Genomic DNA, 26,318 nt, shown 5'->3' on the forward strand with positions numbered 1-26,318 from the left:
CTGGAATCTAAACTCTATGCAGAACCCACTGTAACAATCGAAAGAAAGATTCAGTGTAGAACCCTTTCGTTTAGAAGGACAGTTCACCGCAAAATCAGTTCCAGGAGGTGCTTTTTGGAACCTCAACAGGTTCTTTCTGAACCAGGTGTTCTATAGTTAACTTTTATCAGTGTGTTCTTCTGTTACAATGGCTTTTATCTAGGACACTGTTGTCTGAGAGAGGAGCTCAGAGATGGTCAGTATAACTGGTACAAAAGCCTGTCTATCTGGTCAAGGCAGTGCATAGACTAAAACACACACACAGATCAAACTAATCCTCAAGGGGCAATCCAACTGATAATAGTCCTTGTTCTGTTGCCTTGACAACTAAAACAGAGCAGAGAGGCCAGTCCCCTAGGTATCTCTGGTGACACAGGTCAATGTTGATGTTTAGAGACGGAACACCTGGACTAAAACTCTCCTGTTCAACAAGTGATTCTCGTTTGAGCTGCTGTTTGTTTAGTTAATCTGACTTAAAAATGAAAATTAAATGAAAATGGCCGGGTTTCCCAGATTCGTTAAGAAGCTCTTAACGCTAAGAGCTTCTTAAGAGCGTTCTATGTCCAGATACTGTATTTAAGCACTCTTGTAAGAGAGAGTCTTCACTCATGCCATCAGCTCGTCTTGAACTGATTGTTTGATCCGGGTTGCTCGACTAATAAACCGAAGTCAACTCCTTTCCTTTGTCGTGACTCCTTCCGGCCTGCCTTCTCCAGAATTTACATCTTATCAAGTAGAACGCTCTTAAGAAGCTCTTAGCGTTAAGAGCTTCTTAACGAATCTGGGAAACCCGGCCAATGGCGGTAGAGAGGATGTAGTGAGTCTGCACTCATCTCTTGATGTGACCCCTCCACAGACTGTAGTGCTTTTGAACTAGTAGTGTACATGAACTAGTAGTGTTTATAAATGAGTGCCTAAACCAACTTTCTGAACATACTATACATCTACTGTAAACCAACACATTCTATACACGCTTGAATAGGACATAGAGGAACCAGGAGCCTCTGTCACACTATTTTCTCTATCAACAATATGTTTATCCCGTTTCGTTTCGGTCTGTTCATTTGATCTGGTCTCTGTGATAAAATATTGATGGCATTGATATCCCCTCTTACACACAGAGCCAGAATGGGTCTTCATGTTTATATACAGTGTGTGTTGCTGTTTGCTTCAGAATGCTATTGCTGGGCTCCATCCTGACCAAGGACAACATCCTTTTGCATAAATATATCTTAATATGTTATATATAGCAAATAAGTTTGTAACAGGTTAAGAAATAAAGAAAACACACTTATTCCAAACAATAGTTATATTACTTTGGTCCAAACAGACACACACACACACACGCTCAAATAATAAATCATTTGTTGTCAAAACATCTTATGATATACCCACCCACTCTGATTTAAACCACAAGGGCTTCATTGCAGCATTATGGCTCCCTTGTAGAAGGCTTGGAGTGAAACCACACACACACACAAACACACAGACACATATATCAGGCCTCTGCTAGGAGTGGAACCACACACACACACACACACACACACTGCATGAGTGTCTGAAAAGTCCCAGTTGAACAACTTGGATACACAGCAATAAAGGAGTTGATAAAAGAGTTATTACAGGATAATAGAGTGTGGCAGGAACAGACCAGGGTCTGTGTGTGGTGTCATGCCAGGCCTGGCTAGCCGAGGGAAAGCCTCAGAAGAGGCGAACCTGCTTCTTTAGCTCGTTCCTCTTCCACTGCGCTAGGCGCTCAAAGTCGGACATGGTCATCCGGAAAACACGGTGGAACTCCTCTGGAGAGAGGTGGCGCTGGGGGAAACCAAACACATGCGATGGCAGGAGAACGAGGACCAATCCGATGAGAAGACGGGAGAGAAAGGACCATCAAGAGGAGATTGTGGGAGAGAGATAACTATGGAGAACAGATACTGAAGGTTTCTCATTCATCATTCAGATCAACCAATCTCTGTACAGCATCCTGCTAGTGCCCACATTATTGTTATTATTATTCAAATATTTTTTTGGTAGACCACTGACAGGTTCACACGCTAAAGGAATTGACTTTCATCCATTAAACACTTACTCACCTCCAGCCTGGCACGGTCCACGTCTTTAGGGAGCTGATTGCGCCCCCTGATGGTGACCACCAGCGCTTCATACGGGTAGATCTGAAAGAGGAATGGTAGCGACAGATTAAGGGGCGGAGAGACGAATGGAGGGAGGGAGGGAGGGAGCAGTACATGCAGGGGGAATGGGCAAAGGAGAAGGATGTGATGGCAGGGCGTGGAGAAGTTGGACACTGAAGTTCAGAATTTCTGGGCTGGTTAGCTAGTTACAGTTAGCTTACCCCTGGATACGAGACAGTGAGCAGGCTAGTTTACTTCCTTAGCTTTGCCTCTTACCTTGTACTCTGAAAGACGAAAGAGAAAAAGATGATTATCAACACAGCTGTTCGTTTCCACATTGCTCCCGCATTTCAGATGTACTGTGTGTGTAGGTGTGTGTGCGCGCGTGTGTGTGTTTGTGTGTGGTGCTGTGGACCCACCTCTGATCTCCCAGTTCACAGCGTTGCTGCTGTCATATTGGAAATAATCTGTACTTTGGGGCTGCCATGGCAACAACAACAACAACAAAACAGATGTTAACACAGACTGTCATGTAATATAGCCCTAGCCAAGCAAAATATATCAGAATGTAAAATTTAGATTATAGAATTTAGATTCCAGAACTTAGAAAGAGCACACCACATAAATTCACACAATATTCAAAGTGTTGATTTAACGGCTCTCAAATTTAACTAATTGAGTGTTGGTATAGTATCATATGAGTGGATTTATATCAACACTCCAGGGGAGTATTCCAGAAAGCGAGTTTAGTGAAAACCGCGATAAGGCAAACTCTGTGTTTCCTCTTCCAGAAAGAGAGTTAACGCAAACTGTGGGTCAGGGTCCATGGTAACCTAACCTGCTCGCTGGCAGGTTTTCCTTAATAAACTCTGTATTTATCCCTATCCCCTCCCACTTTCTGAGCCTGATACAGTTGGCAGACTTGGGGTGTCCATTACTCCTTTCCGATCGATCTCGAAGCTGATTAAATTAGCTTAGCCTTTCGTCGGGAGAGGATGAAGACGTGATTAGATGTACTTTCATTCCCTGATTAATACTTAAGCGAATGTTATTCTTTTTTGTCACAGTCCATCATTTATCTTAGCAACATTCTCAGCCCTTACATCACTAATGTTACACACCGTGGACGTGCACTCAAAACCAACCAACTGCTTTTTGGCAGTGAAATAGGCTAAAAACAAATCTTTGAAATTTCAATTTGTCTTCTTTATTGCCTACACATATAAATGCAACAATGAGTATTTATATATTGTTTATATATTATATCTGTGTTCTGTCTCTTATATGTATATATTGTTTATATATTTCTTCAATTAACATAATTCACCTGTGACCATGCACCCACCTGTAGATTAACAGGTGTTTCAGCAATTCAAATTCAATTTCAGCCTTCCTAATATTTTATCCAAAGTACACCATCTCTTGGTCAGTTTTTTTCACTTGCATCATGAGATGCAGTTTGTACAACTCCTTTACCGGTAACTGGGAATACATGAGATTACATTACATTCCAAAGTTCCACATGCAGAATTCACCTGCCATTAACTGAACATCTGTGTGGAGCTATGCAGGCTGTTTGATTTAACTCATTCGAATCAGCTGTTCTGGAACCAAAAAGTTTCCCATCTTAGGGTAAATCAACTCAGAGTTCAGGGTTAGGCTTAGAGTTTGATAAACTTGCTTTCTGGAATACACCCCAGAGCCCTATACTACGAAGCCGGATTTAGGGTTGGCGAGGTCACTTCAGGTTTAACACTGGATTTTCTGTGTTATAACGGTGGTTCACTTCTTACCAGGGTAGATCACCATGGTAACTCATGCTGAACACCTAACCTGCTCCGTAACAGGTTATGTTCGAGATAACAGATCAACACATATAAAAGCACCGCCTACTGACAAACCAAAATCGCCTTGGAAAATGACATCACCATTTGTCGAAGATCCTGTGGATCTAATTGGATGGAAACACCATTGGAAAGTACCATTTTAGAGTCAGATCTAGTAGTGATATTGAGAAGGCCATTAACTCACACAAACAAATAGTCAGCAATTTTTCTCCCAACGTTCCTTTATTTTATTGGAAGCAGCAACAGTGTGCCTTTTCGCTTGAATTATGCTCTTACACTCTTCGTATTTGTTCAAAATTAATGTTTGCTCTCCTTGTGTGAAGTACGGCGCTCTAGCCTTGTCCATGTTTGTAATTGGTCATATTTTGACGAGTTCATCGCTCAAGTGGGGGAACCTGGGTTGAGTTAAGGAGTTGATAACCACCGTCGTGATACTGCCTAGCGCGATTGCGGTTGTTAGGCTTAGTCAAGTAAGATGACGAGAATTTATCCCGGGCGTGTTGAACTTGCTTTGTAGTACAGGGCCCAGGTGTTAAATTAACACCATGATACTTGCTGAATATTGTAATTGTAGTATAAAGTTTGTATAGCTCACCCTGTGTAGGGCATTCCTGCCATATCCTGGCAACGAGGCTGACTTCGAGACATAGGAGTCTGGAGGAGAGCAGACACAAACATCAACACAAATATTGACGCTAAGTGGAGGAACCACATGCAGCGCTGCAACACAGACAGTAGAGGGCGGCAGACATAAACACATTGAAGTCACAGTGACTACTTTGGTTCAGACACGGCACTGGATTACACTGGGATTTCAGAGCATGGGCACAAACATGCTGATGCTGCAAGATACAAACTATAACTAAAGGGATTATGCCAGAAATATATGTATACATTTATTGACAATTTGCAATTTACAATTGTAATTTACAATCACAACTATATATCTTTTGTTGCTGTGTGCAGTATTTCAAATGATGTGTGTGTGTGATCTCAGTGGTCTGGTTTGAAGCGTTAGTAGTTTTGGTGACTTAAAGTATACTTGTATGTACTTATATAACAGAGCACAGGATAAACACTGACTCAGACGGGTGTCACTCATCAATGATGTAATAGTCCCCAGATGATGACATCATACAGGGCACAATGAGTTACTTACCGTTGTCTACACTGTAGTGAGATCTGGGAGCTGGAGAAAAGGAGGAATCGAGGAAGGAAGAGAGTGTGAGGAAAGGAGAGAGAGAGGATGGGCGAGTGCAGGGGGAACGGAGACAGAGAGAGGGAGGAAAGGAGAGTGAGAGTCAGGGTGAGTACAAGAGAGATAGAAAGGGCGAGAAAGGAATGGTGAGAAAGAGAATGAGATCAAGAAAGGAAGGGAGAGAAAGAGGGAGAGAGAGAGGAAGGGTGAGAGAGAAATGGTGAGAAAGAGAAAGGAAGGAAGGGAGAGAAAGAGAGAGAGAGAGAGAGAGGCAGGGTGAGAAAGGAAGAGAGAGATAGTGAGAGGCCAGGAGAGTTAAACAGGATGTATTAAACATGACAGCCCTTATTGCTCATTAATAAAACAGGAAGTGGAGACACAAATTGACCTCACCCTGTCACACAGCAGTTAGAAACACCACTTAAAATCATCCCCTTCCTTCCTTCCTCCCATCCTTTCCCCCCCCCCACTTTTCCTTGCCAGGTTACATCCCCTCCAAATAATCTTCTCTTTCTTTGAATTCTTCACTCTTCCCCTCCCCCATCTCTGTATCCACCTCTCTACTGTCTCTCATCTTAACATCCAAACATCCACTTAATATGATGAGTAAGGAGGGGCGAGGCGGTGTGTGTGTGTGTGTGGGTGTGTGTGTGTGTGTGTGTGTGTGTGTGTGTGTGTGTGTGTGTATATATAAATGCAAGGCAGTGCAGGATGTAAACAACCTTTCGGTCATCAGCCCATTCGTGCTTCCTTCTGCCCTGAGTGACAGCCACACACGCGCACACGCGCACACACACACACACACACACACACACACACACACACACACACACACACACACACACACACTACTACAGAGAAGGAATGATTTAGGACTGTATGTGTTTGTGCATGTGTGTCTGCATGTGTGTGAGTGTGTGTGTGTGTGAGGGAGAGTGCATGTGTGTCTGCATGTGTGTGAGTGTGTGTGTGAGAGAGTGTGTGTGTGTGTGAGAGAGTGTGTGTGTGTGTGTGTGAGAGAGAGAGGGAGCGAGTGTGTGTAATGAAGAATGATTTATAAGCATCCTAAACAGGGTCTCTTGGTCAGACAGGCCAGATTAGACCTCCTCTTATTTAGGCTCAGCTTTATAGGTAATCAGCCTTAGGGTTAAGGCCAAGGTTGTGTGTGTGTGTGTGTGTGCAGGTTTGTTTACTGTGATTTGCTTCACTGCACACCGCTGCATAAGGGACTTCCTTTCGCGCACACACACAGACACACACACACACACACGCGCGCACGCACACCAGGGAGGTGGAGACTGCTTCTCTGACTGATGTACAGCCAGCAGGAGAGAAGAGAGAGACACCACAGGGGTTTCTCCATCTCCCTGTCCTTCTGTAGTTCTGTGTCTCCCCTGACACACACACACACACACACAGCTACCTCCAACACAGACGGGGAAAACACATCCGCTCTGTGGGGTGTGTGTTTGTGTGTGTTTATGTCTGTGGTGTGTTAATGTATGTGGTGTGTGTGCGCGTGTCCTTGTGTGTGGTGTGTGTGTGTGTCTTACAGCCGTTGACAGTGTTGCTGTGTCCCTGGTTGTGGAGGGCCTCTTTGCTGGCGCGCTGAGAGTTCACCCCACTACCCCAGGGGTCGTTGTCATAGCAACCAGACCTCGCCTTCATCTCCTCCTTTAGGATCATTCTGGCAATACCTCCCTGCAGCTATGGAGAGGAGATGGAGGGATGGGGGGGGCAGGAGGGAGGGCAAGAGAAAGGATGGAGGGAGGGCAGGATGGAGGGTAAGAGGAGGGATGGAGGGATGGATAAGACAAAAGGAAATAAGGAAAGCGAGAAGTGAACAAAGAGAAGTAAAAGTTAGAATAAGAGAAGACAGAGAGGGCTATATGCCTAGGGTCTACATCCTAGTTTCTATGTGTGTGTGTGTGTGTGTGTGTGTGAGTGTAATAAAGTGAGTGATTGAAGATATAATCAAGTGTGTGTGTGTATTAGAGTGAGTGATGAGGAAACACAAGTGTGTGTGTGTTTCCCCCGCTGGCTGGCTGGAATCATGAAATATTCACAGTCTGTTTTACCCGAACCCAGAAACAACAACAAATAAACAAGAAGGATTCTGGGAAATGTAGAACCTCCCTGGGTGAGTGTGTGTGAGCGTGTGTGACTGAGTTTGTGTATGAGAGGGTGTGACTGATTGAGTGGGTGTGTGTGTGTGACTGGTTGTGTGAGTGTGTGGGTGTGTGTGTTAAGATGAGTGTGCTTCTCAGACAGACCAGAAAGTCTGACGGAGAAAGATGATTGGTTGGCTGTCTACATGGCACCTCTCCTCATACATAATAATCATCTACAGCTCCCATATATGGGCTTTTCTGAGCTACAACTTCCTGTCTTAACTTTCTATTGCTGTATGGGGGTGAGGGAAGAGCGATGAGGAGAGGAAGAGAGGGGATGGACGGTGATCTAACTCACTCTGTTTAGGTTCTGATTCCATCCATCGTCTTCTCCTCCAGAAGAAAACCTCCTTGCCCTGGGAGCTGAAAGAGAGAGAGAGAAACAGAGACCGAGAGAATGAGAGAAGAGAGAGGGAGAGAGAGAGAGAGAGAGAGAGAGAGAGAGAAAGAGAGAATATGAGAGGGAGATGGAGAGAATATGAGAGAGACAGAGAGAGAAAAGGGTTGATTTCAGAACTGTAAACAGGAGAGACAGCTTAAAGCAAGCATTGGATTTTTCTTTACGATTGAAAAGGGGCTTGTTAACTCAACTAACAACTTAATCAATGAGTTCTTGGCAGACCCTACTGAATGGTTAGTGTGTAGTGTGTAGTGTGGTACCTTTGGGGGAGCCTGTGTAGGGGTAGTAGTTGGAGTTGGTGTGCTGGTAGTGCTCTTGGAAGGGAGAGGAGGAGTATGGGGAGGAGGAGGAGACAACAAGGTCTTCGTTGGTCTTCGTCTTGGTGGCTGAGGGGGAGGCAGGTTCACCTGGAGAGATGGAGAGAGAGACGAGAGCAGCAGGTCAGAGGGAGATGGAGGGAGAGATGGAGAGAGAGAGAGGAGACCGAGATGGAGAGGATCTGGTCAGAGGAAAGGGATAGAGGGATAGAGAGAAAGATAAGAGAAAGGAGAACGTTATACACCACTCACTCACATACACACACAAGTGTGCACAGACAAACAAACAGGCAGACAGGCAGATAGACAGACTGACAGGCAGGCTGACTGAGAGGCAGACAGACATGCATACAGACAGACAGACAGGTACTTACATAGATCAAACGGTTCCCCAGGAAACAACACAGGAGGAAGAAGAAAGAAGAAGATAAGAAATGTAGAATAAAAAGGGAAGCAGTGAGGAGAAAATGAAGCAAAAGTGAATCAGATTCACACACACACACACACAGAATAATGAATGTCATGCCCTGACTGCTGACTACAGACAGATGACCCTCCGGCCCTAAGATGATTTCTCTCTCTGCCTCTCTGTCCATCTTTCTTTAAAGCTCCATCCTTTCCTCCAATGGATTATATCCTAACTTTTAATATCACGCTCCTTTTCTCTTCCTCCCATTTACATCAATCTTTCTCTCTCTTTTCTTACCTCATCTTCCTCTCTAACTCCTTTTCTCCCACCCTTCTTTCCTCTCTCCCTCCATCCCTTCCTCGCCCTCTCTTCATCCCCCCCTTCCTCCCCCCCACACTCTCTAATTTGCAGTTGGTCTGGCTCCAGACTCCAAGAGACAAGACCACCTTGCAAATCATCTGCAGCTCAAAACTATCACTGGATTGGAGTTGCAGAGATGTTTCTCTCCTTCTCACTCCATATTTCTGTCCTTCTCTCACTCTTCCTTCCTTCCTTCTCTCTCTCTCTCTCTCTCTCTCTCTCTCTCCCTCTCCCTCCTTCTGTCTCTCTCTGTCTCCTCTCTCTTTCCTCTTCTCTCTTTCTCTCTGTCCTTCTCCTGTCTCTCTTCCATTCTCTCTCTCTCTGTGTCTCTTTCTCTCGGTCCTTCTTGTTGTTCTCTTCAGTACTTGTAGTACAGATGTGTTACATGTGTATGTGCGATGTACTCACCTTGTCTCTTGTATATGGGAGGTTTCCTGTACATGTTGGTTTCTTCTATGGCTGAAGACATGAGGACAGACAGGGGTAGGAAGACAAGAGAGGAGGAGGAAAAGAGGAGAAGAGAATACCCCTTTGTCAGCAAAACATCTCTCTCCCTCCCTCCCTCTCTCCATCGCTCCGTGTACCTGAGTCGGAGTCTCCCAGAAGGACATTAGGGAGACTGGTGATTAAACTGACACCATCTACCAACTCCACGTCTCTCAGAGGTGCTGCTCTGCATACAGAGAGACCTGACACAACGTGCCTTGGGAGAGACGCTCGCGCGAGACCCGGGGGAGGGGGGAGGAGAGGGGGGGCGGAGAGGGAAAGATGAAGAAGAGAGGAGGGAGAGGGGAGGAGCGCTAAGGAACAGATGTCACAGTCGTAAACGCGGCCGTGATGTCATGAAACAACACCAGTGACAGATGGAGGGATGAAGGAAGAAAGGCAAAAAACACAGGGATTAATTGATGAGGGAAAGGAGGAAGGAGAGTGAAACTGACTCCATGTGTGTGACTTGGTTGGTGAAGGTCAAGCTGGGACTTGAGGGAACAGATCTGAAGGTTCTCTTGAAGTTAGTTTGGGAAGAAGAAGGTCTCCCTCTCTTCCTACTTTCGGTTGAGGTGGGGTAAACCAAGCTGGAGGCCATGACGATAGAGGCAGATGAGGGGGGATAAAGAGAAAGAGGAATAGGAGAGAGAGAGGGGGGTGAGTGAGAGAGAGGGGGGAGAAAGAGGGGAGAGAGAGAAAGAGAGAGAAAGAGAGAGACAGAGGGATAGCAAAGTGAGAAAGAAAAAGAGGGATAGGAGAGAGAGAAAAAGATGGATATGAGAGAGAGGTGAGTGAGAGAGAGAGAGAGAGAGAGAGAGACAGGGATAGCAGAAAAAGAAAGAAAAAGAGGGATAGGAGAGAGAGAGAGAGAGAGAGAGAGAGAGAGAGAGAGAGAGAGAGAGAGAGAGAGAGAGAGAGAGAGAGAGAGAGAGAGAGAGAAAGAGAGAGAGAGAGAGAGGGAGGATGAGATGAAGACAGAGACCTACCTGGCAGATGGAAATGCTGGGGTGCTTGATAGGTAGTGGGCGTGATTGACCTGGACTCAAGCTGACTGTGATAGGGTGAGCTCCTGCCACTCTCAGAGCCTGCAGTCAGCCCAGCCAATGACAGTGAGAGAAACCAGAGCATGAGCAAGGATGGGTGTGAGTGTGTGGGAGAGCCTCACCAGGGTGGTTGTATTGCATATGAGGGAACATGTGTATGTGAGATGCGTGTGGGGGATAAGTGTATTTAGAGTGTGTGTTTAGGCTGTGTGTGTTTGTGAAGTGTGTTTGTGTGTGTTTAAATTGTGTGTTTTTAGGGTGTGTGTGTCTGAGGTGAATGTATGTGTGTGTATATTTGTATGTGTGTATTTAGAGTGTGTGTGTGTTTAGACTGTGTGTGTATGCGAGGTGTATGTGTGTGTGTGTGTGTGTGTGTGTGTTTAGAGTGTGTGTGTTTAGGGTGTGGTGTATGTGAGACGTGTGTGTTTAGAATGTGTGTGTTTAGAATGTTTGTGTCTAGCGTGTGTGTGTGTACGGGTGTATGTGTGTGTGTTTGTATGTTTATGTGTGTGGGTTTGTATGCCTGTGAGGTGTATGTGTGTGTTTAGAATGCGTGTTTCGTGTGTGTATGTGTGTTGTGACACCACGAGAGGCTGGGTGCTAGACTGAAGATATGTCCCCCTCCAGTGGCTGAGGTCATGTGGGACTCCAGGTGGCCGCTGACTGAACAATGTTTCTCAAGACGGTGTGCATTAGCACACCTGGGAGGGAATTAAGAGGTGATTAAAACAACTTTTCTTTTTGACACCCTGCTTGTTGTTATTTCTGGCAACAAAATGACACTACTAAGGCCCAACATACTGAGGAACAGCCTCTCATGGTGTTACAGTGTGTGTGTGTATGCCTGTGTGTGTGTGTTTGTATGCCTGCGTGTGTTTGTATGCCTGTGTGTGTGTTTGTATGCCTGTGTGTGTGTGCGAGTCTCACCAGGGCGGTAGCAGAGCTGGGGGGAGCGCGGCAGGACTGGGGACCCCCCCAGACTCCTGTAGGTGGGAGAGTCTGTGAAGGGGCTCGATGAACGCCTCTGACCGAGACACACACTGTCAAACAGCTCCTGGAGCACGGAGGGGAGGGGAGGAGAAGGGAGGAAAGGATGAGGGCGGGGGGGGGGGGGGGAAGAAGAGAAGAGGAGAGGAAGGAAGAGAAAGAAATAGGAAGGAGAAAGGGTGGTGAGAGAGAAATAGAAAGATGATGACTCACTCCTAGTCCTATTTAAATTAATAAAAAATTACTAGAATGAACCGCCCTGTGCTTGTATGCCTCTGCCAACCAGTCAAGTTAAAGTTTACATCCCAATATGTCCAGACTCTTCTATTATCTGGAGTGTAGTCTATTCGCTTAGGGACATCCAAGCAAATGGTTAATGCTCCTGCCCCTTAATATTTGTTATTAAGGATTTACTGGTCATTCTTTGCAGATGTTGGAGCAAAATACGATGTTAATACATGCAGACTATGAGGTGTGTCATGTTTGTTGCTGTTACAGGTTGTCTTGATTGTGCTGTATCATGCTATGCTACAGCCATATGGTTTGTTTGCCTGGATCTTGCCATCTTGGCAAAGCTTATTAGCCAGCCAATGCAGTTTTTAAGTTTTAGTTTGCAAATTAAATGAGAAAACTGTAATCATATTGAAAGACATACATATGTGTTCAGCTTGGTAGCTGATTACTGAGACCTATTTACTTGAGATCAAGCAGATGAGAGCCATACAAAAAGTAAACATTTTTTTTAAATCTTTGATATTTGACCACCAAACTCTAAACAGTTCATCCACCCGGCTGTCACTGGCGAAGGCAGAAGACAACCTCTAAACAGCAGCAGTCAGGTAGAGGATAGTTACCTGAGAGTATGGAGAGAGGGTTCCCAGAGACTGTGGAGGAGGAGAGGAGGAGAAGAGAAGCAAAAGAGGAGAAGGACAACGAGGGGTTGAAGGAGAAGAGGAGTAAAAAAAGAAAGAGCAGAGAAAGAGAGGAAGAAAAGGGTGAGATGTCGTTTTATGATCAGCTACTGTGAACACACGTGATACATAAATACATGGAGGCACATTGAAAAGAGGAAGGGCTCAAGGAATGAGAGGGACAGCCACACACACACACACAAATACAAAGCCCAGCCCCCCCCCCCACACACACACACACACACACACATACCCAGCCCCCTCCACAGACACACACCCAACAAACACACACACACAACCACCCACACGCCCTCCCCCCTCCACAAACACAGCCCATGACCACAGACACACACCTCTCCACAGCTTAAGGCCTCCAGTCTGTCGTCGGAGCAGTAGCTGGGGAAGGAGGACTCGTAGGGGATCACATCTGGTCTCTGGACCTCATAGATGGACTTCACCTTGGGCAGCGCTGCCAACTGCTTATAATCTAACACCTCCTTCTCCACTTTAGACTGGTGGGGTGAGGAAAGAAAGGGAGGAGAGAGGAGCAGAGAGGAGAGGAGAGAGAAATGTGTGCCGGGGAACAAAAGAGACAGATAGATGTGAGACAGACAGGAAGCTTGACAGACAGACACAGTCAGACAGCTTAGGGTGGAGTCAGACTTAAGCTGCTAATGGATTCACCTGATCAGACTGAGCACACACACACACACCCACACACACACACACTCACACACACACACAGCCACGCACACAGACACAACCACACATACCATCTCTGGTCTCGAGTAGTGTTGATATAGTATGTATGAGTCTTTGTATTACAGTTTTTTACAGTCGCTAGGACACATTTCTCAATACTTAGGTCACTTTTTCAAAACTCTTCACCCAGTTCTCCTAACCAACTTTCAGCTCGGCACAGCAGTTACGTAATTTCACATTCAAAATGCACTAAAACTACCAAATCACTTCATACATGTCTCAAATCAACTCATTCTTCCATAACACTAGCAAAGGTTAACAGCCAACAAACATACTTTGTCACCCACAAAACAATTACCTAAAAATGACTAACAACAGGTAGCATTATACAATGTTTTCTTATGTAAAACAAGGACACCTCTCTACTGTTAGAAATTCACTGCAATATATGTTACTGGAATTAATCAGACATGATGCAGCATGCTTCAATATGTTGTATACCTTTCTTTTTTTCTCACTAATTCCAGAATACAAGAATTTGTATACACACCATCCACTGATACAGATACAATAGGAATGCTACTGTAATCTTCTGCATTTGGCCATAGGTTCTCATCCACATCACATCTTATGTCATCTAGGGCAATACACCTAGGAAAGAATCTTCTGGGATGCCTGATCCATCCCTGGCAATGTCCAGGCCATCCAGCATTCATTGCGTCCTCGAGGAACATTTGATCATGTGGATGGTGGTCATACAGTAAACCTTCCACCTCCATGAGGAAAATACTTATTCTATGGAGTTGAGGAATGGAGAGTAAGGTGGGAAGAAAAGTGATTCCATTCTGGGATGGGCTGCAAACCACTCGGTGACTGCACGGGAGTGGTGAAATGCCACATTGTCCCATACAAATGTTGGCTGATTTCTTCTCTCTGCATCCCTTTCCTCACATAGCACAAACCTTCCGTAGAGATCATTTTATAGCATTACATTTTTTGATTCGAAATATATTTCATTACAATATTACTGTAGAAATGTAGCAAATTTCTGTGTTATTCAGTTTTGTATTATGTTATTGTTTAGAACTGAAGTTTAACAGTTTTGAAAACAGTATGTAAGCATGTGCAAATGTAGGTAGATAGAGTACATAGAGTTTTGGCAGTTGTTGTGTCGAAGTGAGAAAAGAATTAATGTAATTTGAAAGATGTAGTCATTGAATGCATTTTGTGCCAAAACAACGATAAATGATCCACAGTTTAGCCCACATATACTTCTGTTGTGCTCACTGTGTGAAGAGTTTTGAAAACGTAACTTAAGTATTGAGAAATGTGTCCCAGCGACTGTAAAAAACTGTATTTTGTGTGATGTAATAACCATAGCGACGGCTGCCGTGGTGACAGAGCTATACTTACACAGATTATGCGGTTAGGAGAGCCAAGGCTGGAGCCAGGGGGAGAGAGAGAGTTCTCGGAGGTACGTCTGAGCTGCACACACACACGTAAACACACACACACGCAAACACACACACACAAACACATGTATGTGAGTATTCATCAACACCTCAGAGTGTAACCTTGTGTGTATGTGTGTGTGTTTGTGTGTCAGAAGTGTGGGTGTAACGGCAGCAATGCATTCTGGGTCATTGGTCCTCACCCTCAGTTTCCTCTCCATCCTGGCTGCTTGTTTACACATGGGGTGCCACACCTCCGCACCTGGAACACAACCATAGTCACAACCTCAGAACGACCGCAACACAACCTCAACACAACCACAACAAAACCTCAACACAACCTCAACACATCCACAGTCACAACCTCAACACGACCGCAACACAACCACAACACAACCACAACAGAACCTTAATACAATCACAACACAACCACAACAAAACCTCAACACAACCACAGAGTGCGTCAGGTATGAGTGTGTGTGTACTGTGGTGGGGGGGGGGGGGGGGGTTAGGTATGTGTCTATGAAGTTTTATGTGACACAGCATTCTGAAGGGTGTTTGAGGTAATCAGCACTTCCCAACAACACCCATATATTAAAACAGAGAGAGAGAGAGAATATGAGTGAGAGAGAGAGAGGCGTGTTCCGGCACAAACGTTCCCTGGTGCTATTTTGCAGTTTCAGAAAAACAATTCCGCCACTGACCAGGAAAAACGTGGTCTAAAGTCAATGGCGTGTTATTCAGATGCTATTTTATGGGCGCAAGCTTGGTCCGTGCGCACTGCTGGCGAGGCCAGGGTCTTCTTTCTGCGAAGCTACGTTACATTGTTTTGATTTATTTCTTCAATGATTATAAAAAGATTTTCATGAGAAATCTCTATGTATGTGAAGTTTGTAACGATTTGTAAAAGTTGTGGCAATTTCCTCCCACGCCTGTTTAACCGAAGCTAATTTGGGTGGGTTTCTTCTCCATCAGAATCAGAATTCGGTTTATTCGCCATGTACACAAACACGGAATTTACTATGGCAGGAAGGTGCAAACAATAAACATATACGGGTCTTAAATTAAGTAAAAAAAAGTACAATAGTTAAACTAATTCTAAGAACTAAACAATTTTAAAAAATATATTAAAAAAAAATATATATATATATATATGTAAAAAGAATTTGAACTAGAGAGGGTACAATTTCTGGGGAAATTGTAGGGTGTGCTTGCTTGCGTCGGTTGCACAGGGGTCCGTTTTTGAATGACATTTTTACAACTGATATTTCTGTATATTTTATATAAAAATGCATACTTATTATTTATAAAGATTACATAGATTTTAAAGCATTTTTTTTTTGCTGCTCATTTACAACTGAAAATATGAGTGAAGTGTAGAATGAAATAGATGTCTTCTCATTTCCCCTGCAAGAGGCAGACTCATCGTTGGATCAAAACGAATAAATTTGGCAGACCGGTGTAAAAATTGACCTAATCTCTATGACTTAAACGTCATTTTAAGTTTTTCCCTTCTCGTGATATTTTCAGGCATTTAGCCTACTCATTGCATTCATTCATTAATAAAGAACCCCCTTTGAAGATTATTCTACGACGTTACCCGGTAGTAGAAGATGGAATCGCGATTCAAACAGTACCATCTGCTAACTGAAAATATGCCCCCCAAAACGTAAATAAGCTTGACATTTATTTTGTGGAAAATCGCTCATTCATAAAAAGCTCACTGGTAGCGATCATTGTCAGTAACAACGCAAAATGCGATATAGCCCTGTGTGGAGAAGCTGCCCCGGTAAATTGTACTACTACGGTACAGTACTAGTAGACTACCGCTGTGTTTGTCTTGGTAGCGATTGCGTTAATTGAATTGGATTTAACGTTCCGTTGTACGGTTTAGGCTGAAATTAATTATTTTCATGAACAGATTGACAACGTTTAGGCTGTGGCAATGAAGTTCAGGTTAGTAGTTAGATAGACTTTTGATTTAAGTAAGGGGAGTGCCGAACATTTTCTGTCGCCGTTTGACTTCCTAAACAGCTGTGTACTGTAGCTAGATGTTTTTGTAGTGTGTCTCGTAAGCTACAGCGTTGCGGTGAGCTACACTGGTTTGAAACCACAGGTAATGGTAATTTCACCAACAAATCGTTTACTAATGTCAGAATAAATCCTACAACGAAAATGTATATGTGAGGAATGTTTATTTTAACGATTGAAAACAGATACATCATAGACCACTGTAGTATGTGTTGCCCGGGCAACAGAGGCTAATGTCATGATGCTAATGCTTCAGTGAAATAGTAGACTACTGTTTCCGAAAGTAGATGTACTTCCTTAATAATATCAGCTTATATTGTACATTACACATCACAATTGTGTGTCATATCACAAAGTAAAATGAGTTAATATTTATCACCCTGGCCTCTTTGCTTGTGGCGTTTCTGCAGCTGCCTTGCAGTAAAGCTATAGTTAGCCTAGCTATCCCCCAAGTTAACAGATGCGAAACGAATGTTCTGCCAAAGGTAGTCACGCGTGTTTTCGTGACGTTAGTGACGCAGTGACGATAGTAACGTCAGTGACTGTGGCTAGCAAATTAGCCACCGTTAGCTTCACTTTTCGCCACAAAAACTTAACTGAAGCCTAAACCATGCAACGGAACGTAAATTCCAATAGAAGCAACTCAATCGCTACCAAGACGAAACTTTTGACACCGCCGTTGTGTATGTAGTCCAAATATTGACTGAGTTTTAGGGGGGCAAAAAGAATAATAATAATAATAACTAGAGAGGATACAATTTCTGGGGAAATTGTAGGGTGTGCTTGCTTGCGTCGGTTGCACAGGGGTCTGTATATTTTATATAAAAATGCATCGGGCCTACTTATTATTTATAAAGATTACATAGATTTAAAAGCATCTTTTTTTTGCTGCTCATTTACAACTCAAAATACGAGTGAAGTGTAGAATGAAATATGATGTCTTCTCATTTCCCCTGCAAGAGGCAGCTGACAGGCTGAATCAAAACGAATACATTTGGCAGACCGGTGTACAAATGGACCTAATCTCTATGACTTAAACGTCCTTTTAAGTTGTCCCTTCTCGTGATATTTTCAGGCATTTAGCCTACTCATATTGCATTCATTCATTAATAAAGAACCCCCTTTGAAGATTATTCTACGACTTTACCGGCAGAAGATAGAATCGCGATTCAAACAGTACCATCTGCTAACTGAAAATATGCCCCCAAAAACGTAAATAAGCTTGACATTTATTTAGTGGAAAATAGCTCATTCATAAAAAGCTCACTGGTAGCGATCATTGTCAGTAACAACTCAAAATGCGATATAGCCCTGTGTGGAGAAGCTGCCCCGGTAAATTCTACTACTACAGTACAGTACTAGACTACTGCTGTGTTCGTCTTGATAGCGATTGCGTTGGTTGAATTCGATTAAACGTTCCGTTGTACGGTTTAGGCTGAAATTAATTATTTTCATGAACAGATTGACAAAGTTTAGGCTGTGGCAATGAAGTTCAGGTTAGTAGTCAGATAGTTTCCCTACTGAAAGACTTTTGAGTAAGGGGAGTGCCGAACATGTTCTGTTGCCGTTTGACTTAAACAGCTGAGGAGTTGTTGTTAGCTACTCACACTAGTGTCTCGGGTACAGTAGGCTACATCGTTGCAGTGAGCTACACTGGTTTGAAACCACAGGTAATGGTAATTTCACCAACAAATCGTTTACTAATGTCAGAATAAATCCTACAACGAAAATGTATATGTGAGGAATGTTTATTTTAACGATTGAAAACAGATACATCATAGACCACTGTAGTATGTGTTGCCCGGGCAACACAGGCTAATGTCATGATGCTAATATGTCAGTGAAATAGTAGACTACTGTTTCCGAAAGTAGATGTACTTCCTTAATAATATCAGCTTATATTGTACATTACACATCACAATTGTGTGTCATATCACAAAGTAAAATGAGTAAATATTTATCACCCTGGCCTCTTTGTTTGTGGCGTTTCTGCAGCTGCCTTGCAGTAAAGCTATAGTTAGCCTAGCTATCCCCCAAGTTAACAGATGCGAAACGAATGTTCTGCCAAAGGTAGTCACGCGTGTTTTCGTGACATTATTGCAGACCGGTGTAAAAATTGACCTAATCTCTATGATTTAAACGTCATTTTAAGTTTTTCTCTTCTCATGATATTTTCAGGCATTTAGCCTACTCATATTGCATTCATTCATGAATAAACAACCCCTTTGAAGATTATTCTACGACGTTACCCGGCAGTAGAAGATGGAATCGCAATTCAAACGGTACCATCTGCTAACTGAAAATATGCCCCCCAAAACGTAAATAAGCTTGACATTTATTTAGTGGAAAATTGCTCATTCATAAAAAGCTCACTGGTAGCGATCATTGTCAGTAACAACGCAAAATGCGATATAGCCCTGTGTTGAGAAGCTGCCCCGGTAAATTGTACTACTACGGTACAGTACTAGACTACTGCTGTGTTGGTCTTGGTAGCGATTGCGTTGGTTGAATTGGATTTAACGTTCCGTTGTACGGTTTAGGCTGAAATTAATTATTTTCATGAACAGATTGACAACGTTTAGGCTGTGGCAATGAAGTTCAGGTTAGTAGTTAGATAGACTTTTGATTTAAGTAAGGGGAGTGCCGAACATTTTCTGTCGCCGTTTGACTTCCTAAACAGCTGTGTACTGTAGCTAGATGTTTTTGTAGTGTGTCTCGCGTAAGCTACAGCGTTGCAGTGAGCTACACTGGTTTGAAACCACAGGTAATGGTAATTTCACCAACAAATCGTTTTCTAATGTCAGAATAAATCCTACAACGAAAATGTATATGTGAGGAATGTTTATTTTAACGATTGAAAACAGATAACGCTACATCATAGACCACTGTAGTATGTGTTGCCCGGGAAACACAGGCTAATGTCATGATGCTAATACTTCAGTGAAATAGTAGACTACTGTTTCCGAAAGTAGATGTACTTCCTTAATAATATCAGCTTATATTGTACATTACACATCACAATTGTGTGTCATATCACAAAGTAAAATGAGTAAATAGTTATCACCCTGGCCTCTTTTCTTGTGGCGTTTCTGCAGCTGCCTTGCAGTAAAGCTATAGTTAGCCTAGCTATCCCCCAAGTTAACAGATGCTAAACGAATGTTCTGGCAAAGGTAGTCACGCGTGTTTTCGTGACGTTAGTGACGCAGTGACGTTAGTAACGTCAGTGACTGTGGCTAGCAAATTAGCCACCGTTAGCTTCACTTTTCGCCACAAAAACTTAATTTAAGCTTAAACCATGCAACGGAACGTAAATTCCAATAGAAGCAACTCAATCGCTACCAAGACGAAACTTTTGACACCTACGTTGTCTATGTAGGCCAAGTATTTACTGAGTTTTAGGGGGGCAAAAAAAATAAAATAAAAATAAATAAATAATAATATATATGTGAGAGAACAAAGGTTGTGCTCTCGCCGAAGGCTTGAGCACACCCAATAATATATATGTGAGAGAACAAAGGTTGTGCCCTTGCCGAAGGCAAAGCACACCCAATGAGCAGCATGAGCGGGCAATTTAGTGCAATGAGAAAACTGCTCTGCCTTTCCCATACAATGTCACTTCTCTATCTGTTACGGCCCTGACTAGAACGTCAGTCTCCTCGGCTGTGAACCGCTTCTGGCTATATGGTTATAATAGCAATCCGCCATGGAACAAGCGCTGCTCTTAAAGGGAATGTGAGATGACGCTCTGATTGGTTTATTGCACGTTACGCCCAAACCACACCCATTAGTAATGTAGCTACTTCGGACCAACCCATTTTAGATTTGCGCCAGGCGCAAAGTCATTTATCCCGCCGGCAAAATAGCAACCGCGCCGGAGTCCCGCCTACAAAGTTACTTGCGCTTTGCGTTTTGATACTTGCGTTTCAGATCGTTAAAATAGGGCCCATGGTGTGTATGTGTTGGTTCTAAAACCAGGCTATAAGCCGCTTCGAAATACTTTGTATAAGACGTACAAGCACAAGAAAACTCGGGGTACAAGCCGCGGCTTTATTTCCGAAAAATACGGTAATACTCGTAGCAATGCTACTACCATGCTAGTGTTACTTGATAGCCTTCTCAGTAGTACATTTTGAAGCCATACTAAAGTGTTTGTCGCATAGTTTTTGTCTATAGGAAAATATTCAATTGGAATGTTCGAAATCGCATATGTGACATTACGCTGTGAGGCCCGCATTCGAACATTTGCTTTAGAAACAATGTTGATTTCATATGTTATCAAATCTCTGGATGTAAGACAATGTTATTCATGCAGAAAAAATACAGAGAGAACACTGAAATGGTCATGTTTTTTTCTTCCCCCTAATGTGCTAAACTAACCGAACCGAAACCGTGACCCATAAACCGCAATACAAACCGAACTGTGAATTGTTACACCCCTACTACACACACACACCAACAACACACATACACCACCAACACACAGACACACCACCTCCACACACACACCACCTCCACACACTCCTAACCTCCACACACTCACAACCTACCAACACACACCACCAGCACACACACACACACACACTACATGTACACTGTATGATAGTCCTTTGCTCAGTGGTACAGTGGCCGGTTGCTATCTGGACTCACCAGTGAGGTACATCTCTTCACCCTCCATGAACATCATGTTACAGCGAGCACAGCGGGCACAGGCAGGGTGGTAGTGCTTCCCTCCTGCCTGGAGACAGGGGAGAGGGAGACAGGGGAGAGGGAGACAGGGGAGAGGGAGACAGGGGAGAGACAGGGGAGAGACAGGGGAGAGGGAGACAGGGGAGAGACAGGGGAGAGGGAGACAGGGGAGAGACAAGGGAGAGGGAGACAGGGGAGAGGGAGACAGAGGAGAGGGAGACAAGGGAGAGGGAGACAGGGGAGAGGGAGACAGAGGAGAGGAGCAATGGGGGTGAGAAAGAGTGGGGAGAGAATAGGGGGAGAGAGAGAGAGTGGGGGCAGTAAGAGTGGGGGAGATGGGGGGGAAAGGAAAGAATAAGGGGGAGACAGTGAAGTGGGTGAGAGAGGGGGTAGAAGAGAGAAAGGAACAGAGAATAAAGGGAAGACAGTGGGGGCAGTGAGGGGGGAGGGCAAAGAGAGAGAGAAAATGAGAGTGAAACAGCGATATGAACATAATTGGATGTGTATGGAACCAGATAAGACAAGAAGTCATTACAGATGAGAGGAGAGGTCATAATGACCCAGCTGTCCACTCTGTTTTACAGTAACAAGACTGTTTTCCTAGCTAAAACACACACACACGCTCTCCAAATGAACTCCCACCCATTACATTAGTCTTTTCATGAACAGTGATGTCTGTGTAAAACAGAGGAACAATGTGTCTCTAATACCTGTGTGTGTGTGTGTGCTGGGGTGAGTTTGTTTGGACTCACCTCCAGTACTCTGCCGCTGATATACCTGCTACAGGTCTCACACCTGATGCCATACTGGGCATGGTAGTCAGCCTCACAGTACGGAACCCCGTCCCTGAGAGGCACACGGCAGCACACTGACCAAACGTACCCTCACACAAGACATACACTGGAGGAGACTGGTTTACTAGTCATTTAACCTGTGTCGTTGTGTGTGTACGTGTCTGTGTGTATGTGTGTGTCTGTGTGTTTATGTGTGTGAGTGTGTGTGTTGGTGTGTGTGTCTGTGTGTGTGTGTATGTGTCTGTGTGTGTGTGTGTGTGTCTGTGTGTGTGGGTGTATGTGTGTGTGTGTGTGTATGGGTCTGCGTGTGTGTGTCTGTGTGTGTGTGTATGTGTCTGTGTGTGTGTCTGTGTGGGTGTATGGGTCTGCGTGTGTGTGTGTGTGTGTGTGCGTGTATGTGTCTGTGTGTGTGTCTGTGTGTGTGTGGGTGTATGGTTCTGCGCGTGTGTGTGTGTGTGTGGACCTACTTGCTGATGTACTCTCCTGTCAACACAGAGCCACAGGTGTGACACTTGAAGCAGCTGACGTGCCACTGTCTCTCCAGAGCTAGAAGAGACTGGCCCTGTCTGATCTCCTCCTGACAGCCTGCACAGTCTGGACACACACACACACACACAGACATACACACACACACAGACATACACGCACACACATACACACACAGACGGGTAGGTAGAAAGGTGAGCAGGTGGCCCTGGACAGTCTGTACCAATAAGGAGAGATGAGGAGGTCAACACACACAAACACACACACACACTTTCCCTTAAGGCAGTAAGTGAACCGGGACAAGGTAAGTGTGTCACTCTGATGCTTCCTACAGTGTTCACCTGGATTCTGTGTGTGTGTGTTTGTGTGTGTATGAGCGTGCATGTGTGTGCGTTTGTGTGCGTGTGTGTGTGCGTATAACTTACGGCTGGGTCCGTGGACCTTCACAGGCTGCTTGCTGACCAGAGACAGGGAGCACTGCTGACACACACACTTCTTACCACAGAAGGTCACTTTGTCCCCTATAGGGAAGGGCTTCCTAGAAGGAACAACACACACACACAGATTTGGGAGAAAAGTAGGTGTGTCAGTATTGGATGCTGTGTATTTGTGTGAGTGAGTGTGTGTGTGTGTGTGCCCCTCCCCCCTCCAGCGCACCTCTCTGGCTCCTGTAAGATGATTTACTCTGCTGGATTTGTTGTTGGTGTTGTTTGGCTTGTTGTTGTAAGACAGAACATGCATGCACATAGAGATGAGAGGCTCATAGTGGAAGGTAGCCTGTGTGTGTGTGTGGGAGGGGGGGGGGGCTTAGTATGTGGGGAATGAGCACGGAATGCACAGGTGGTCAGAGGAGGGGGAAGGGGGAGGTCATGCAGCACAGGTGGACATGGTAGTTTGTCTGCAGTGTGTGTGGCTGTGTGTGTGCTAATGTGAGTGCGTGTGTATTTGTGTATGTGTGTGTGTCTGAGTGTGTGTGTGTAAGTGTGTGTGTGTGCAGTGGGTGTGTTTCTGAGTGAGTGTGCATGTGGATGTGTGTGTATACGTGTGTGAGTGTGTGTATATGTGTGTGTGAGAGTGTGTGTGTGTGTGTGTGCGTGTGTGAGTGTGTGTGAGATATGGGGTGTAATCAGTGTCAGCGTAGCAGCACACAGTGCGTTCACCGCCTACCTGATACGGGTGAATTACACGTAGGCTACTCTGGCGAGTTTTAGAAAGCGCGGAATCAATACTACACCACACAGTTGGTGTGCGTATAAACAGGCGTCATCTGTGCATATTAGCCTACATTTGATAAGGCGTGCGCACAGGCAGTTGACATTAAAAACATTTAAGCATCTATGCTATGCCTTAATAGCTCACACGTCTAAGCGGGCAGGTGTGCGCAGGCCTTTCAGTATGGGAAGCACACATGACACCTGTCTGTGCGCACGTCTAGATATCGATCAAACTGTAAGACTTAGTGTTTATGTGGCGTAAGTGACTTTAGTCTGTAATACATTACATTTAGCTGAATGATTAAAGGGATAGAATTCAAATATTCAAAGGCAATAATCACCGACTAACGACACAAACATGAATAACATATTCAAGGCAAGTACATTTACAAAAGACCTCATGCGTCTAGGCAGGCAGGTGTTTGCAGGCGTTTCTGAGCTGCGCTGCGCAAAAGTGTCAGTGCTTGTGCGCACACCTAGATATCGATCAAACTGCTAGGCGCAGTGTTCACCTGACACACGCCTCAAATACGCGAGACCTGCGCCTACAAGACGTGTGTGTGAACGCCCGTGTCCATTGTAAGTCAACGTAAAGTTCTCGCGTGCGTTCAGAGGTTTGACATCATTGCGCAGGCATGCGCAGGCATGCGCAGGCGCTAGTGTGCGCTTTGCATATGAACCGGTGACACGTATTACACCTCATAGTGAGAGTGTGTGAGTGTGTGTGTGTATCTGTGTGTGTGTGTGTATACCTGCAGAGGCTACAGATGAAGCAGCGAGGATGGTAGGTGCGTCCCAGAGCAGACACCACCTCCCCAGTGATGTAGCTGCAGCAGCTGTCACACCTGGTGCCGTAGAGACGCTGGTAGTCCTCAGTACAGATGTACTCTCCCCCCTTCTGGAAGAACCCGGAACATGCCAGGTCACACCCACACACTGTGGGGGGGGACGGGACAGAAAGAGAAACAGAAAGACAAAGACAGAGAGACAGAGAGAGGGAGAAACCGAGACAGATATCGAATTTGAGGGGGAGAGGGGGAGGGAGAGAGAGAGAGAGATTGAGTTTGTGCCTGCAAGTGTGGAAGATAGAACTGTGTGTGTGTGTGTGTGGTGTGTGTGTGTGTGTGCGTGTGTGTGTACGTGTGTGTGTAAAAGAGCCCATATGCACCATTTCATTCTCTTTATAGCTGAGCTGCTGTAATGTGTTCGATGGATCAGAGCCCATCCTCTCTCCTTGTGTCTCTATCCCGACCCCCTTTCCCTTTCTCCTCCCCCCTCTCCTCTCCTCCCCCTTCTCCACCATCTCCCCCGTCTCTCTTCCTCTCTACCTCTCTCCCCTCCATCTCTTTCCATCTCTCCCTTCCCCTCTATCCCTGCCTCTCTCTCCCCTCACACCCCATTCCCCTCTCCCCATCTCTCTCCCTCGCTCTCCCCATCTCTCTCTCTCCCTCCCTCTCTCCATTTATCTCTCTGTCTCTCTCTTTGTCTCTCTCACTCTCACTCTCTCTCCATTTCTATCTGTGTCTCTCTCTACCCCCCCGGTCATAACAGGTAATAAAACAGTCGTCAGGCAGCTCTCTTGTCTGTCAGACCTCTAAGAGCTGGTCCCAGAGCAGTCGTTAAGGATACATCTTCACCAGCAGAAAGCGTAGATGACCCTTTAAGAACTGGTCTCAGAACCTGTTGTCAATACCCATTAACAGACCAATTTCACGCACGCACACACACACACACACACACACACACACACACATGCCCTAACACATACCTATCTCCTTTGTCCTGATAGCCGCACACAAACACACACACACACGCACACACACACACACACACACACAGTGCAGCTCTTGTATTCCATATTCCATCATGGCTTTGGCTAGACTAGTGAATGTGAGCAGTAAAGCTGTGTAACCAATGGGAGTCTGTGTGTATGTGTGTGTTTGTATGCGTGTGTGTGTGTCTGTTTGTGTTCAGGATTCTAGATTGGTAAATGGGCAGCAGATTCCAGGAAAGACACAAGTCTGCATTTGCTGTTTGGTGAGAAAGAGTCAAACACACACACACACACACACACACTCTTCTCCTCTTGTCCTTTCTGCTGCTGAAATGCCAGCATGACCTTTTACTGTCAGTGCGTAACAAATGCCAACCTGGATGTGACACAATGCTAATCAGCACGTCACCTAACGTAGGAATGTGTGTGACTGTCCGGGGGAGGGAGCACTAGTGCACGTGTGCGTGAAAATACCCTCCCAGCCTGGTAAGGCTCCGGGATCAGAGGTCAGTGTTCAGAGGTCAAGGGTGGTCTGGTCCCTTACCTGTCTTCCTGTGTCTGTCACACACCGCTCTCTGAGAGGAAACAGCAAAGGTGAGCTTGTTTTAGCCTGCCTTGCATACCGACCGGGCTATTTCAGCATCCCTTTCTCCTCCTCTATGCCTGAGGAGCTAAATGCGGAACACTGTCTGTGTTTCACATGGAGACATCTCTCAGGGACCACCTATAACCAACCTAAACTTTCAAAGCAGACAATACAAATATTAAGAAACATCAAGAGGAGCAATTCAGTCAGGACTCCCTTCCTCCGGAGACAGTTGCTAATGCAGACCATAAGTTGGAGACAATTATATATTCTATATATGCTCTATATCTG

The 26,318-nt window shown here is 44.8% G+C and overlaps 1 protein-coding gene across 1 annotated transcript in view; it reads right to left on the reverse strand.

Annotated features, from left to right (window-relative positions):
* Positions 1-1,365: 1,365 nt before the first annotated feature.
* Positions 1,366-26,318, reverse strand: part of LOC136933342 (actin-binding LIM protein 3-like) — a 30,521-nt gene continuing 5,568 nt past the window's right edge. The window contains exons 3-23 of the mRNA XM_067228657.1: positions 24,420-24,603; positions 22,879-22,991; positions 22,435-22,561; positions 21,926-22,019; positions 21,135-21,222; positions 14,660-14,718; positions 14,419-14,490; positions 12,657-12,815; positions 12,247-12,276; positions 11,333-11,459; positions 10,349-10,447; positions 9,282-9,332; positions 8,048-8,194; positions 7,686-7,750; positions 6,770-6,923; positions 5,178-5,207; positions 4,614-4,672; positions 2,591-2,651; positions 2,448-2,455; positions 2,133-2,213; positions 1,366-1,854 (exon numbers count right to left, since the gene is read on the reverse strand). Of these exons, the coding sequence (XP_067084758.1) occupies positions 1,741-1,854; positions 2,133-2,213; positions 2,448-2,455; positions 2,591-2,651; positions 4,614-4,672; positions 5,178-5,207; positions 6,770-6,923; positions 7,686-7,750; positions 8,048-8,194; positions 9,282-9,332; positions 10,349-10,447; positions 11,333-11,459; positions 12,247-12,276; positions 12,657-12,815; positions 14,419-14,490; positions 14,660-14,718; positions 21,135-21,222; positions 21,926-22,019; positions 22,435-22,561; positions 22,879-22,991; positions 24,420-24,603 (1,922 nt within the window). The 3' untranslated portion in view covers positions 1,366-1,740. The remainder of the gene's footprint in view (positions 1,855-2,132; positions 2,214-2,447; positions 2,456-2,590; positions 2,652-4,613; positions 4,673-5,177; positions 5,208-6,769; positions 6,924-7,685; positions 7,751-8,047; positions 8,195-9,281; positions 9,333-10,348; positions 10,448-11,332; positions 11,460-12,246; positions 12,277-12,656; positions 12,816-14,418; positions 14,491-14,659; positions 14,719-21,134; positions 21,223-21,925; positions 22,020-22,434; positions 22,562-22,878; positions 22,992-24,419; positions 24,604-26,318) is intronic.

Source organism: Osmerus mordax, chromosome 25, assembly GCF_038355195.1.
Source record: "Osmerus mordax isolate fOsmMor3 chromosome 25, fOsmMor3.pri, whole genome shotgun sequence".
NCBI lineage: Eukaryota > Metazoa > Chordata > Actinopteri > Osmeriformes > Osmeridae > Osmerus > Osmerus mordax.